We start from the raw sequence: 15079 nt of genomic DNA, 5'->3' as shown, positions 1-15079 counted from the left end.
ATCTCTCTCGGTCCATGACGTCTCAGCGCATAAATATAACAAGCACAAGTATCCGAGCAAAACACAAACTGGGCAAGGCGTCTAATACCCCGTTCAAGGTGGATAACTATCATCCTCACCCGATTTTCTGCCGAAGCAATGTGGGGGACGTCACCATCCCCTCATCTCAATCTGGCAATCATGCGGGTTGACCCCCACGCCAAGGAAAGAACGGATTTTTGGGCTGTCATTGCTGTTGATGGTTCTACTTGCAAACAGAATTGGCACCGCACTGAATTACACGCTATGGCAACTACACGTGTGATTCAAAAAACGCGCGATTCGAATCTCATCGCTCTCGAGGCTTTGCCTCATAGCCAGTCAGGTACAGGTTCACCTTTGGGTCCTGAAAGCTTTCCGTTATTGGAGAAATGGAACCAGCCTCACGTCAATATCCATCGAACCTTTGCAACATTCTGGTCATTCCTAGTCATGGGTGCTAATGACGCAGCCTATGGTGTAAGTTGATATGGCTCCAAAGGAGCACATTTTGATCCCAATGTTGCGGGATATCTGTTGACTATTCGCAGGCTCTAATTCCATATGTAAGATGAAACCCCTGCAGTTAACAACAATCTGTCTCATCTAGCATACAGCTAGAATCATACTACCATCTATCGTACACGGTTGTGTCTCTCGTTTTCTTGTCGCCTCTAGTAGGCTATACAGTCGCCGCTTTTCTCAATCACCGCATCCACTATACATTCGGTCAACGTGGTGTGGCCATTATCGGGCCAGCGTGCCATCTCATTGCCTATATTATCAACTGCGTTCATCCACCCTATCCGGTATTAGTGGTGGCATTCATCTTTGCAGGGTTGGGAAATGGCCTAGAGGATGCTGCATGGAATGCGTGGATTGGTAACATGGCTAATGCAAATCAGGTGCTGGGAGTATTGCATGGGATCTATGGAGCTGGTGCAGTTATAAGTCCGTTGGTCGCAACGTCGATGATTGCTAAGGGGGGTCTGCCGTGGTATTACTTTTATTATGTCATGGTAAGTGCTTGGACCTTGGAAGGTTTCTGACAGGTATTGACCACGAGTTAATGCTCAGATCGCATGTGCGGCCATCGAATTGGCAGTTTCTGGCGCATGCTTCTGGAAATCAACCGCCGCCGATTTCCGCGCATCCAACGTACCATCTTCGGACGAGAACAAAAAAGGTGGCTTGAGAGATGCACTCTTCAAACGCCCCGCCGCCCGGGTAACCTGGCTCTGCGCATTGTTCCTACTGGGATACGTGGGAGTAGAGGTCGCGCTGGGAGGGTGGATTGTTACTTTTATGATCCGAGTTCGGCAAGGTAGTGCTTTTGCTAGCGGTATGACGGCCACTGGATTCTGGTTGGGTATCACAGTTGGACGGGTAATTTTGGGGTTTGTGACACCCCGGGTGGGCGAGAAAGTTGCAATTTCGGTGAGCATCACGCTTTTAGGGGGGGATTCTTTTTCTTTTATTTGCAGTGGAGCCAGACTGATTTTCACCAGGTATATATAGTGTGCTCTATAGGATTTGCTTTGATTCTATGGCTTGTGCCCCAGTTCTATGCGTCAGCTGTGGCAGTGTCTCTGCAAGGCTTCTTCCTTGGACCCCTTTTCCCCGGGGCAGTTGTCATCGTTACCAAGCTTCTTCCTCGGCACCTACATGTCACCTCAATAGGGTTTGTCGCAGCCTTTGGGGGTAGCGGGGCGGCAATCCTCCCTTTTGCAGTTGGTGTGCTTGCACAAGCCAAGGGAGTGAAAGTGCTACAGCCATTTATCATCGCCCTATCTGGTGCCATTCTCATCACGTGGCTGGGATTGCCGCGGGTGGCCAAGGTCAGTCACAACGACTAAATCAAACCTTGGAAATCTCTCACATGTTGACATGTGAGAATCATTCGGGAACTTTTGTTTTTTTTTTGTTATCAGATCCGATTATTTATCTCGGACTTTTCGCTCATCCCGTATGCAATGTTGTACTCAGTTTCACGTGAGCCTTTTGTTTTTCATCTTAACAATCTGACCACATGACTGGGGGTATGGTTTACAAGTTTTAACACCTCCAAACCGAGGTCATTTCCCAGAACATTTCTAGGGTTATATGTATTCCGATCGCGGGTGATCTCATCACTCTCTGACCCGATAATCGGGGTCAGCTGATTTCGGGACTGGTTCAGCCGTGAAAGCCGTCAAACCGAAATGTGTACGGAGTATGTTCTCCCCGCTTCCCCATATCAAAATTAGTCCATGATAAAGATGTGCGGGGCTGACTCCTGTGAAGGGATGAATGATCGGTAATTAAGAAATTGTGTATGGAGGACTCCATAATCCATCCATTTACATGTATACTCCAAAGAGGGTCTTAACAGGTGTAAAAGGCAGTCAACCTCGGGAATTGGAAACTTCCGAATTTGGAAGTTCCCCGGCCCTCCGCCATTCCCCACTTAGTCAGCTTGTTTAAGCCGAGGCTGTTTCCTAATTTAGACCCTCGGCCCTTCCAAGCTTCCTCCTTCTCTCTGGGGTTCATAACCCCATCTTTCCCCGTTTCTTCTCTTCCATCTATTCCAATATATCCCCTTCCTCATTCACAATGCCAACACCTCCTCCTAATTGGGTTAAGGCCCTGAAGCCGTCCGGTCCGCAAGGATCTGAGCTCCTCCAGCAGGAGCGCGCTCAATCGAATGTCGACGTGGAAAGATTATCCGAGTTGCTGCACACAAAGGAAACTCTAGAGCGACGAGCATCCCTCCTAGCTCTTTTGCAACCCGAAAAGGTATTTGATAAGTCTCAAAATCATACTTTGGGCCGCGTAGAGCGGCTCCAGCGGTCGCTAGCCAAGGCCAAGCGCCTCCAGCAGCTCGCAGAAGAGCACAAATGGTCAATGACTGAGCTCCATGCGGCCAATGACTTGATCGGTGAACCCACTCCATATGGTTTGCACGCCAGCATGTTCCTGGTAAGTAGATTGCATCCCCCCACCCGCGGCAAGAATCCAATTGACCGCTTTGATCGTTATCCAGGTGACTCTCCGGGAACAAGGCACCCCCGAGCAGCACAAGCTGTTCCTTGAACGCGCAGAAAAATACGAGATCATCGGCTGCTATGCCCAAACGGAACTGGGTCACGGATCGAACGTGCGCGGGTTGGAAACCACCGCCACCTGGAACTCCAACGATAAGACATTCACCATCAACTCCCCAACATTGACTGCTTCGAAGTGGTGGATCGGATCTCTTGGTCGCACGGCCAATCACGCTGTGGTTATGGCCCAGCTGTTTATTGATGGCAAGAACTACGGTCCTCACCCATTCGTTGTGCAGATCCGTGACCTCGAAACCCATCAGCCCTTGGATAATGTATATGTGGGTGATATTGGTCCCAAGTTTGGCTACAAGTAAGTCTGATCTCACTATTTGACTGGCAGTAGGACTAATGAATGACTACTTTAGCACCATGGATAATGGTTTCCTGCTGTTCAACAATGTCAAGATACCCCATGTCAACATGCTAGCCCGCTTCTGTCAGGTCAACAAAGAGACGAACCAATATGCTAAGCCTGCTATGCCATCTCTTGTGTTTGGTACTATGACTTGGGTGCGCGCCAATATTGTTCTCGATGCGGGTGGTGTTCTGGCTCGCGGTGTCACTATTGCGACCCGGTACTGTGCAGTTCGGAGGCAATTCCAGGATCGCGATGCGGATCCACACGCGGGTGAGACCCAAGTATTGAATTATAAGATGGTCCAAGTGCGCTTGCTCCCGCTTTTGGCATCCATGTATGCCCTTCATTTCACTGGTCGCGGCATGATGCGTCTGTATGAGGAGAATCAAAGCCGCATGAAGGCAGCCAGTTCGCCAGACCAGGAGTCACGGGGTGCTGGACCCGAGCAGCTCCGCGCCGGTGCGAATCTCCTGGCGGATCTACATGCCACCTCCTGTGGTCTCAAGGCCCTGGCCAGTACCACTGCTGGTGAGGGTCTGGAGATCTGCCGCCGCGCATGTGGTGGACATGGATACAGCAGCTACAGCGGTATTGGACCGGCATATGCGGACTATCTGCCCACACTGACCTGGGAAGGTGACAACTATATGTTGACCCAGCAGGTTGCACGTTATGTACGTCGCAGTTCTTTCTTCCATCCTATCCACTCGAGACTGACAATATCAACAGCTTCTTAAATCTGCCCGCGCCGTCCTAGCTGGCAAGCCAGCTGCTAACGACACTAGCCGGATCCTCCAGGCATACCTCGACCGACGCGACAAGGGAGCTTCATTCGATGTGCTCGATGAAGACAAAGACATTGTCGCTGCCTTTGCATGGCGCACGGCCCATCTGACTTTCGAGGCTCTGAAGCATCGGGATGCTGAGCAGCGCTCCTGGAATAGCCTTTTGGTTGACTTCTGGCGCTTGTCTACGGCTCACTCTCAGTACCTGGTGGTGAAGAACTTCTACGAGGCGGTTTCCTCTCCTCAACTCTCAGCAGCCTTGGACCCAGAGACCAAGGGCCTCATGCACCAATTATTCCGTCTCTTCTCGCTCCATACTTTGGAGCGCGAAGCGGCTGAGTTCTTCTCCTCCGGTGCGGTCACTGTGCGACAAATCACACTGACTCGTACTACTGCGGTACTAAAACTGCTTGATGAGATCCGCCCGCACGCTGTTCGTTTGGTCGATGCCTGGGCGATTCCAGATTGGCAGCTGGATAGCAGCCTGGGTCGCTATGACGGCAAGGTGTACGAGGATCTGTTCCGCCGGGCAAGCGAGGAGAACCCTGTTAACGACTTGGTGTTCGACCCTTACCCATGGAATTCAGCATTGCTCAAGAATGAGCCGGCCAAGAGCAAGCTGTAAATTTTGGATTCTGCGATACACCTGTTCTTCTGATGTAATTTTTATGCCTTTTTGGTTCAAAGAATAGACCATAGAGAGATGAGCTATATACCTAGGTCTCGTAGAATGGTCAATGATTGTGTTAGAAACCTATTCTCTTGGTTCAGCTTGTTCTCTAGCGAAGATTTTGCAATTCGTTTAGATAGTGATCGTACTTGACTGGGTACCCAGATCGGACTTGTCATGCTGCAAGCCCATTGCTGAGGATTCACATCCCAGCTACTGATTGTCTATGGACCCTATGTACTAACATGCTACATCACTTCCTTCCATGAGGAGGGTCAGCAAAGGATATTTTGACCAGAGTCCGATTGTCTTTTGTTCCTAGGCACTAGAATAGAACCTGAAGGTTGTGTAGGGATCCATATCCGAAGTCGACCCGATAGGATATTCATTTCAGGTCAAACGTGCAATAGTTGACGAAACAACGCTCGATAAAGGTGGATCTTGGGAACTGATAATACTTACCTTCGGGCTTAGGGGGTCGGGTCGTGGGAATCACAATTTCACATGACAGAGCTGTCATCAGAATCAGCCTCTATTGAGTCACAACCCAAACGTAGCGCGTCCCTCCACATTCCATAAGTATACGATATCTACTAACCTATGCCAGATACCAATCCAACAAAATGCTGTGTCAGTATGGTGTGGTAATGTGATTGAAAGAGTCGACAGTGAGCTCCGATTTAGGTTATATAAAGCACAGGTACACAGCAAGTAGATTAGGGACATCCCAGGGGATGATGGCAATGTGGTGTCGCGGGGGTGGATCCTAAATTTGTCCACGGCTAAGATATAATGAAATAAAAGACCTCGGGGTTGTATGTATGGGATAGATGAAGATATCATGAAAGTTCAAAGACCTTGCTCGGTGAACTATACTATACAACCTAGTCAATACAAGTCTTCATTTACTAGAACTATCCTAGGCACCGTCAGACACCACTGAAGAATAATAGAAATGACATCAACTTCGACCATCAACCACCAACAAGCTAAATGCAAGCGAAAAAGAAAAACAGGTAGGAGATATCCCAAATAGAGCATTGAAAGGGGAATAATCCGAATTTAGCTTTGCGAATATGATTTACCCGACCTTTCTCAGAGATACATATTCAATATAGTATGAGCTCGCTTAGGCCCTTTGACTCGAATTAAAGCCCTTCTGATGCAAAAAGCTCGTACGATCCGATTCTATCAGAGCACCGCCATCTCACAGATAGCGGCATTTTTCAAGGTACTAATAAAGAAAACATGTTTAAAGGAAGAAAATATAGGTATGATCGGGCGTGTTCGGGAGATATTATAAAAAAAAAATGGGCCGACAAAATGAGATTTGAGAAGGAGTACTCACCTCATCAATATAACCCAATGTAGAAGAACTGGTTTATCCGGGGGCATGACGTCGGTATGCCGATCTGTTGCGAGAAACGGGATCACTTTTGGATCGTCGGTAGAAAGAGGGTATAACTGATAATAGGCAGAACGCAAACCTTGGAATTCATATAGCACAATTATCCGTGTCGGAGGTCTGGGAGTCACCTAAAACCGGGGATAATCCCGCGGATAAATGAACCATCTCGGTTAATAAGGGCACATCGAATGTCCCGACTGGTTCTTCTACTACTCCGCCATGTCCACCCCCGACTTTTGTACCCCGACTTTGGTGCCCCGGGTTTCTCCTCCCCTCCTCCACAACTCATGCCCGTTGATCCTTTTCCCGTTCCAGGGCCAATGCCCCGGTCCCGGAATCCTACTATGTAACGTCGCGTGGCCCGAGTCGACGTGCCGAATCATGCATTGGCCTGTCAATCTGCTACTACTTTACTTATAAAAACGCCTTCCCGCAAGCCCAAAGCTTCGATTGACAACCTTCAAAGTCCAATTCAGTCATGTATACTATAACGAACATTTACGGTATGTGTGGTCTGGCTGTTGAGAGTATTCATGACGCTCATATTCCACAGTTCTTGCCGCCTTTGGTACTATTGGAGGCGCTCTTTTCGGCTTCGATGTGAGGTGTGTACATTCCACATCCTTTCCCAGAGATGATAACCATGGAGACTAACACAGGCTATATAGCTCGATGAGCGCCTGGATTGGCGTTGATACATATACAGATTACTTCGGCTCGCCAGACTCTAACCTCCAAGGTGGAGTACGCGATTTCCAATCTCTGATTTTGATTCATGTGCTAATATTCCACAATAGATTACAGCATCGATGTCCGCCGGTTCCTTCGCCGGTTCAATTGCAGCGGGTTGGCTATCGGATATTCTTGGTCGTCGCTATGCATTAATGATCGCCTCTCTTGTTTGGATTGTCGGTGCCATGGTCCAATGCAGTGCACAAAATGTGACGCATTTGGTCGCCGGACGTGTTGTCAGTGGACTTGCAGTTGGCGTGACCTCCTCGCAAACATGCGTCTACTTATCTGAACTAGCACCCGCTCGTATCCGTGGTCGCGTGGTGGGCATTCAGCAATGGGCAATCGAATGGGGTATTTTGATCATGTACCTCATTGCATACGGCTGCGTGGTTGGCGTATCTGGGACGGCTGCTTTTCGGATTTGCTGGGGTGTGCAGGCTGTGCCAGGCCTCGTCCTGTTCATCGCTTTGTTCTTCTTCCCCGAGTCCCCTCGCTGGCTTGCCTCGCAGGAGCGTTGGGAAGAAGCATTGGACACATTGGCAATCATCCACGCCAATGGTGATCGCCATGACCCAGTTGTACAGGTAGAATTCGAAGAAGTCCAAGAGGCCGTGCGTGTGGCGCATGAATCTCAAGAGGTCTCATTCCTGGCATTGTTTGGACCTCGTGTTTGGAAGCGCACGATGTGTGGAATGAGTGTTCAGATGTGGCAGCAACTTCTGGGAGGTAATGTTGCCATGTATTATGTGGTTTACATTTTCGAAATGGCTGGCATGGTAAGTTTCTCCTCAAACAAAGCGAAGGAAGCTGAGGCGGTTTAGCTGACCATCAACTACAGACTGGGAACACAACCCTGTGGTCTTCCGCTATTCAGTATGTCATCTTCTTGGTGACTACAGGCTTCATGCTTCCCTTCATCGATCGCGTTGGGCGAAGAAACATACTTCTTATCGGATCTGTCACCTGCATGGCTGTGCACTTTATCATTGCTGGTGTCATGGCCAGTAAAGGCAACCCAGTTTCGAGTGTCAATGGAAATGCCAATTTGACGTGGGAGATCAAGGGCAGTGCAGGAATGACCGTTATCGCCTTTTCATACATCTTCACTGGCATATACGGCCTGACTTGGGTATGTTATATTCTACTATGCTTGTATTTGAAACATCGCCTAACATTTCTAGGCTCCAACTGCATGGATCTATGCCGCCGAGGTTTTCCCCCTGAAGTATCGAGCGAAGGGCGTCGGCTTGTCGGCCGCCACCAACTGGATCTTCAATTTTGCTCTGGCTTACTTTGTGGCACCGGCCTTTCACAATATTCAGTGGAAGACCTATATTATTTTCGGGGTATTCTGTACTGTCATGACCTTCCATGTGTTCTTCACGTATCCTGAGACTGTGGGCCGGTCTCTTGAGGAGATCGACCTAGTCTTCGAGACCGATATCAAGCCATGGCGCACTCACGAGATGGGAGATCTTTTTGGAGAAGAGATTGAACGTCGCAAGGAGCTTGGTGCCAAGACAGATACCAGTGGTACAACCCATGAAGAAGTGGTCTAAATCAACGGTGGGTGATAGCTCAGAAGGCAGCGCAGTCGGCCAGAAATATATGATTTACGAACACCTAAGCCCTAAACTAAGACACTTTTCAAATCATATCTTGTTGCGCGATTATTATATTCAATGGACAAGATATTGACGTTAGAGATGTCGCATCCGCGTTGCTTCGACAAATCCACATTGATGGATATCTTGAGCATACAACCCAACGTCACATAAAGTGATGCCATACAAGGTGGAGATAACAGGAGTAATATACATCAACAACTTTCAATAGAGCTAGAACATTGGAGACGCTTTATGTGCAAATTGATTTCAATTAGAATGAAAACGTCGACTTTAACAAGGGGGTCGGGCAGAAGATGGATTCGTGAAATGGGCACAACGAAATAACCCAGGGCAACTTGGAAGAGTGAAGTCATAATAGATGGCTGGAGAAAATAACATCATCCAACACAACAGACCTATTTGATCTCTCCTCGCTAGTGGCTCCGTTACTGTATTGTTCTGTATGTTGAGTAAGGCTGTGGTGGTGAGTGGGCCTTACTCTCCTTGTTTAGGAAGCACAATTGACAGCATCATTTTCGGCATCGTCCATAGTGTGCAATAGTTTACTATTAGGACTATATATATGGGGCTCAGTATGAGCGAGCGATCAGTCTTGTGACCCATCGAGCATGACATGGCCTGTTTTGCTTTTTCCTTGCGCCCCTAAAGAATACGCCAACGAGGTGACTCGGAGAATAACGGCGGCGAAGAATGTTTGGAACCCCCCAGCGGGAATCTTCAAGCAACTTCGGCTGGTCAAGTCAGAATCAATATAACTAGTAACTGATTGTGATAATGATCCTACTAGGTAGCCCTCCCCGATCATGAATATCTCACCGCATCGATAAGATGCATTATATTCGATGTTAGATTCCTTTTTATGTGTGGTGCCTATCTCACTAATTCATCAATCACACACAACCTGCCAAGTCTCAGTTACCGCACTTCTACTTTGGTCACCATAAAGCTCCATAATGTCTTCTATCCGTATCATCGTCTTAAGAGGCACCCCAGTTACGAGCTCCTTTTTCTTGGTGAGAAAATATCTCGAAGAATAAAGTTGGACAATAGCTCACGTGCATTCCTCGGAATAATATTTATTTCTCCACTTCCATCATTGATGGATCAGGATTCCCAAAAGATCTACTGACGCCAGAAACCTGTTACCCGGTACCCCTTATATCTATCCCTTCGAAATGACGCTTGAGGTATTTGTTACTGCCGAGTCCCGAATGTATTTGCAAAGGGCGATCTTATGTTTCGTTCGCACCTAGATCAGATCACCAGAATCCTTCCAATTCGTAAAAGCTAATTAGTCCTTGCAATGCTAGAATTCTAGTATACCTGTAGTAGAGTAATACGAGGGTGGAGGATGGTTTGTGAGGCGTGCATCAACTTTCGATGCTACAGTTTAATGAGTGTTGTCGTGGTTTTGTGGCTACCCAATTAGCGCTGCGTAAATATATATAATATCGTATACAAACACTACCACCGTCGAAATGTCCATTCGTGTTCTATGAGAAAGCCGATAATGTTTATAATGATAAAACACACATATACTGCTTCATGCGAGTCAGTTTGTTATACAGAGGTGGCACATTAATTGATGAGTATGTTCATAGAAATGTTGGTTATGTAGAAACCCTACATCTGACAGTTGATCGTATGAGTATCATCGTAACAAAAACGAACAACTAGATTGTGTATAGTCCCGGGGTGAACTATCATCTACGGAGTACAAGGATCAATTCTCGATACCTTCAATCGTGTTTGGGAGAGCACCAAAATATCAGGTAGGCTTTCAAGCTATTTACTCAAAGTATCAATTGACAAGCAATCATAGGATCTGTGTTGGTGAAGTTACAGTCTCACTGGAATGTAGGGTTTCGAGATTCATCACGCCGAAAGTGATCGATCTCGAGTAATGAACGAGATCAAATGATACAACCTTGTCATGAGATTAATTTCCCAGTCGAACAATTTACATTTTCAGAGCATGAGATAGTATTTGAGTAAGGGCATAGATGCTGCTTGGATCTATAGGATATCTTGTCACCTTGTGAAGGAAAAGATACTACATACCAATCAATGTAGCAAGAATGTGAAGTGAAAGTGAAAGAGCCCGAGCATAAATCAAGATATAAACCCCTTGCATACTTTATCGGGTTACATCCGGCTGTAGTAATGTAGGTCCATAGATGTCCTACAAGAAAAGTACTGTACGTCCACACTCAGATTTAATGTGATGGTTTCTACCTTGCCTATTTCACACACCCTTCAGACTTCAGTCTGAATGATTCGACCAAACGCATTTTTATGAGTTCTCGGTATTTGAATATCAACTACGAAATTCAACTTGAAGTTTCATGACAGACAGTTCAAGCATGAATGACTTCAGGGATAAATATAACACAAATCGAGATGACATCCCATTGAAAGAGGCTAGAACTGAGAATAGTGACGATGATGATGACGATGAAGAAGAAAAGCAAGTCTATCCACCAAGCTCAAAGCTTGCTCCAATTTTGATAGGACTTTGCTTTCAATCTTTTTGTATTGCCTTGGTAAGTTTCGAGCTATTGTTACGATTTCATAAGCTGATGTGGACGACTTACCAGGACAACACAATCCTCTCAACCGCGGTTCCCAAGATCACTGAACAATTCAACTCACTTGGCGACTTATCTTGGTATGCCAGTGCTTACCTTTTAACCACATGTGCCGTCACTCTACCATTTGGCAAGGTATACACATATTATTCGACAAAGTGGACATACATGGTTGCTCTCGGCTTGTTTGAAATCGGGTCTCTGATATGCGCAGTCACGCCAACATCAAAGGGATTGATATTTGGGCGAGCAATTGCCGGCGTCGGATCTGGAGGATTGTCACCGGGCGCTCTACTTGTGCTCGCAAACAGTGTGCCCCTTCACCGACGTGCCCTCTATTTCGGAATTATCGGCAGCACGAGTGGAATTGCGACAATCACAGGTCCACTGTAAGTCCTGTGATTTCAATCGTATATAATGGCGGCTAATTCTACAATAGGCTAGGGGGGCTGTTAACTGATCATGTCAGTTGGAGGTGGTGTTTTTGGATAAATCTGCCTTTTGGCGTTCTCACTGGCCTTGTCATTTTAATCTTCTTCAAGGATTCCACATCGCCAAAACCCAAAATAAGTCGACTAGGGCAGCTAAAGCGAATGGATCCCCTCGGTGTACTTGCCTTCATCCCCGCGGTCGTCTCCCTTCTATTGTGTCTCCAATGGGGTGGCACCAAATACAGCTGGGGCAATGCTCGAATCATTGTTCTCTTTGTTCTGTTTGGCGTTCTCGGTTTTGCGTGGTGCATTATCCAGGTCTGGCAGCAGGACAACGCCACAGTACCGCCTCGTTTACTCAAGAATCGAAATGTACTTGGGGCAGTACTTCATGCTACATTCCTAGGTGGTTCTTTTTTCATCTTTGGATACTATGTGGGTTCTAAATGCAATCCTTCCTGGCTTCGCTGCTAACAAGTCTCCAAGCTCCCTATCTGGTTTCAAGCAGTCAAGGAAGATTCTGCATCAGAATCTGGAATCAACAATCTTCCCATGGTGGTCGCTATGATTGTATCCTCTGCTTTAGCAGGATTATTGGTTAATATCGTTGGATACTATACGCCACTTATGTTCGCTGGAAGTGCTTTGCTCGCGATTGGCTCTGGACTGTGTACAACTTTCAAGGTGAACAGCGGACATCCGCAGTGGATTGGATACCAAGTCATACTTGGAATTGGAGCAGGGCTTGGCTTCCAGCAATCGATCAACGCACTTCAGACTGTACTGCCATTACAGGACATACCGATCGGAATTGCCATCATCACCTTTGCACAAAGCCTCAGTGGGGCAATGTTTATTTCAATAGCCCAAACAGTTTTTGAAAATCGCCTTGTGGCCAGCATAACGGCTAATGCTCCCAATCTCAGTCCGAACGCAATAATAAAGGCCGGAGCTGCGAATTTATCCCAACGCGTGCCCAAAGAGATGCTGCCCTCCGTCCTATATGCCTACAACATCGCCATCATTCAAACATTCTACGTTTCCGTCGCTGCTGCACTACTCTCATTTATTGGTGCTGGACTTGTTCAGTGGAAGTCCATGAAAAGACGGCAGAAATATGACGGCACAGCTTGATCCAGTGGATATCAAGAGTTGGCGACTTTTCTAATTGATTGATATCCTATGTTACTTTCGGGTTGTTCATGAGCATTTTCCGTCGTGATTCTTGTAAATAATGCGGTCCAGATTGATTTCACTCTCAGACTTGATACAGGCAGGTGATATGTTTGCATGGTGGTTAGTATAGGAAATGCCTGACCCAATGAATATAAAAATACAACAATTCAACCCCAACGCCATATTGCAACTCAATGATCCTTTTTCGCCCCAAAAATATCATCTTCAAATGATTCACACAACTCTCTCCATGTTAGCCACTGGCCGTCAACATCCATCCATGCACCAACAGCGTGTAGACCCTCGTCGGATGTTATCGGATAGCCATGAGCGACGACCCATTTTCGCCCATCAATCAGGGCGTTGGAAATTTCCTTCTTTTCTTTAGTAGATTTGACCCCTGCTTCTAAAAGTGATCGAGCGCAGTCATCGGAGCTGAAACACCAGCCCTGGAGGCCCCGTCAGAGGCTGAGAGCAGTGATGTTCCACCCGTAACGTCATTGGCGTATTGTGGGTATTTTATGATTCATGAACAGGTCTACCTAACAATATAATTGACAATGAACTTCAATAGGTTAGGATACTCAATACTTGACAGTGGATCTATTCGGATGATAGCAAAGTAACGACGTTAGTTTCACACTTAATCCCGTATCATATTGTATATTTATTCAGGCTTTTAAACAATAATCAAAAAGAAGCGGCCAAACAACCAACGGAAAACCAAAATCCTAGGTTATTTTGGAGACGGTAGGGGTATCGAAATAATATGAACAATCGAGGGCTCTTTCACTCAACCGGAAAGAAGCGATCCCAGACATAAAAACAAAGAAGAGGTGATATTTTGCAGATGGAGGCCAGATAGTTGCGAGACTCCCTCGTGACAAAATGAATTGAACGATCTGTATCGAAAACTAGAAATCAATTACATCAGTGCGCCGGCAGCTCCGCAGCAATGTGTTTTGAGTCGAGTTCATGAAGTGACGTTGACCTGCTTGAGTCGAGTTCATAAAGTGGTTTTGGCCTGCTTGGGTGGTTGTGCTTGGCTTCCGTGGACCCGTACGCTGCTCCGTTGTCTTCAAGTTCTGTGGGCGGCATGTATCTGTTGCGATGTGTAGGCTCTGTGCCATCGGGAGAAGGGTCTTCTGTCTTGGGTTTCCGTCGCAACATCCATATCAGAACTATCACCGCAAGTATGAGAAGCGCGCCAACAGATATACCAACACCGATGCCTGCTTTGGCCCCAGTCGACAGCCCGCTGCTGGACAAACTTGTTTCCTGGGCGGTCGATGTTGGTGTCGATGTTGCTGTTGCTGTTGCTGTTGCTATTGGATCACGAATTCCTGTGCTAGTTGTGGTTTGGAATGAGCTTGTCGTAGTAACGGTAATAAGGTCCGAGGCACGCCAGCGAATAGAGACTCCTTTGGCATTGATACCGTCTGCTGTGGTCGTCAAGCTAGAAACTACCCCCCCTTTAGTGTAGGTCCACACGCTCAGCTCGGTGTGTCGGGAGGTACACTGGTTCGTGGTAAACCAAAGTAGATCGCTTCGGGTCTGGACGCTGTAGTTTCTGATCAGGGGTGAATTAAGTTAGTACGTGTCCATAATATATGTACGAACGATCAAGGATTCCTACACTCACATCGGACAGCAGGTGGCATGGGTTTCAGCAGCCTCCCCACTAGAAGTATAGGCTGATTGGAAGGCAGTCCAATAGCCGGATGGACAAATACCAGGAGAGTAGTAAAAGTCAGTCGCCTGTGCATATCCCGAAGGGAAGCAAGTACTCCAATCCGTCGGGCCCAGATTCAGCCACCAGCCAGTGAGACCTGTTGTTACAGTGGTCGTGTAGTAATCTGTACCTGACAGATTTTCAATCATGCACGTGTCGGTCGTACATGATGGTGGGGGTGTAAATGTTGTGGTCAGCGCAGGAGGGCTGGTAGATGTCATTGCAACTCCGAGACGTGACAAGCATGTACGCGAGATATGGTGGCTTCAGACCCGTGGAAGTATTTTGCATACAAGTTTTCTAGGGAATGTCACTCAATGGGGAGGTGTTCGTAGAGAGAAAGAGTATGGTGCATTGATTGTGTCGCAAAGTGAAAGAGAGGAAGAAGAGAGAGAAAGAGAGAGAGAGAGAGAGAGAGAGAGAGAGAGGAGGGAAACCCTGGATGCATCTTACATCTGATCCCT

The 15079-nt window shown here is 47.1% G+C and overlaps 5 protein-coding genes across 5 annotated transcripts; 4 read left to right on the top strand and 1 right to left on the bottom strand.

Annotated features, from left to right (window-relative positions):
• Positions 1–180: 180 nt before the first annotated feature.
• Positions 181–1874, top strand: N7487_009040 (MFS transporter; the record flags this gene model as incomplete). The annotated part of the gene is made up of 4 exons (XM_056876770.1): positions 181–498; positions 636–1037; positions 1096–1455; positions 1581–1874. The coding sequence occupies 4 exons, from the start codon at positions 181–183 to the stop codon at positions 1872–1874; spliced, it is 1374 nt and encodes a 457-aa protein (XP_056728958.1).
• Positions 1875–2587: 713 nt separating this feature from the next.
• N7487_009039 (uncharacterized protein) lies at positions 2588–4872 on the top strand (the record flags this gene model as incomplete). The annotated part of the gene is made up of 4 exons (XM_056876769.1): positions 2588–2976; positions 3041–3414; positions 3470–4136; positions 4192–4872. Exons 1-4 carry the CDS (start codon positions 2611–2613, stop codon positions 4870–4872), a joined length of 2088 nt encoding a protein of 695 aa, XP_056728957.1. The 5' UTR covers positions 2588–2610.
• Positions 4873–6803: 1931 nt separating this feature from the next.
• Positions 6804–8619, top strand: N7487_009038 (sugar porter family MFS transporter; the record flags this gene model as incomplete). The annotated part of the gene is made up of 6 exons (XM_056876768.1): positions 6804–6828; positions 6879–6930; positions 6994–7069; positions 7123–7836; positions 7899–8189; positions 8242–8619. 6 exons carry the CDS (start codon positions 6804–6806, stop codon positions 8617–8619), a joined length of 1536 nt encoding a protein of 511 aa, XP_056728956.1.
• A 2432-nt stretch (positions 8620–11051) lies between these two features.
• On the top strand, positions 11052–12841 carry N7487_009037 (MDR family MFS transporter; the record flags this gene model as incomplete). Its single annotated transcript, XM_056876767.1, has 4 exons — positions 11052–11231; positions 11286–11665; positions 11716–12142; positions 12194–12841. The coding sequence occupies 4 exons, from the start codon at positions 11052–11054 to the stop codon at positions 12839–12841; spliced, it is 1635 nt and encodes a 544-aa protein (XP_056728955.1).
• A 972-nt stretch (positions 12842–13813) lies between these two features.
• Positions 13814–14836, bottom strand: N7487_009036 (uncharacterized protein; the record flags this gene model as incomplete). Its single annotated transcript, XM_056876766.1, has 2 exons — positions 13814–14453; positions 14526–14836. The coding sequence occupies 2 exons, from the start codon at positions 14834–14836 to the stop codon at positions 13814–13816; spliced, it is 951 nt and encodes a 316-aa protein (XP_056728954.1).
• Positions 14837–15079: the final 243 nt, after the last annotated feature.

This window comes from Penicillium crustosum (assembly GCF_028827405.1).
Source record: "Penicillium crustosum strain IBT 35664 chromosome Unknown utg000003l_segment0_segment0, whole genome shotgun sequence".
Classification (NCBI taxonomy): Eukaryota; Fungi; Ascomycota; class Eurotiomycetes; order Eurotiales; family Aspergillaceae; genus Penicillium; species Penicillium crustosum.
Note: the sequence above shows the minus strand (reverse complement) of the source record. Positions and strands in the feature narration are given on the sequence as shown.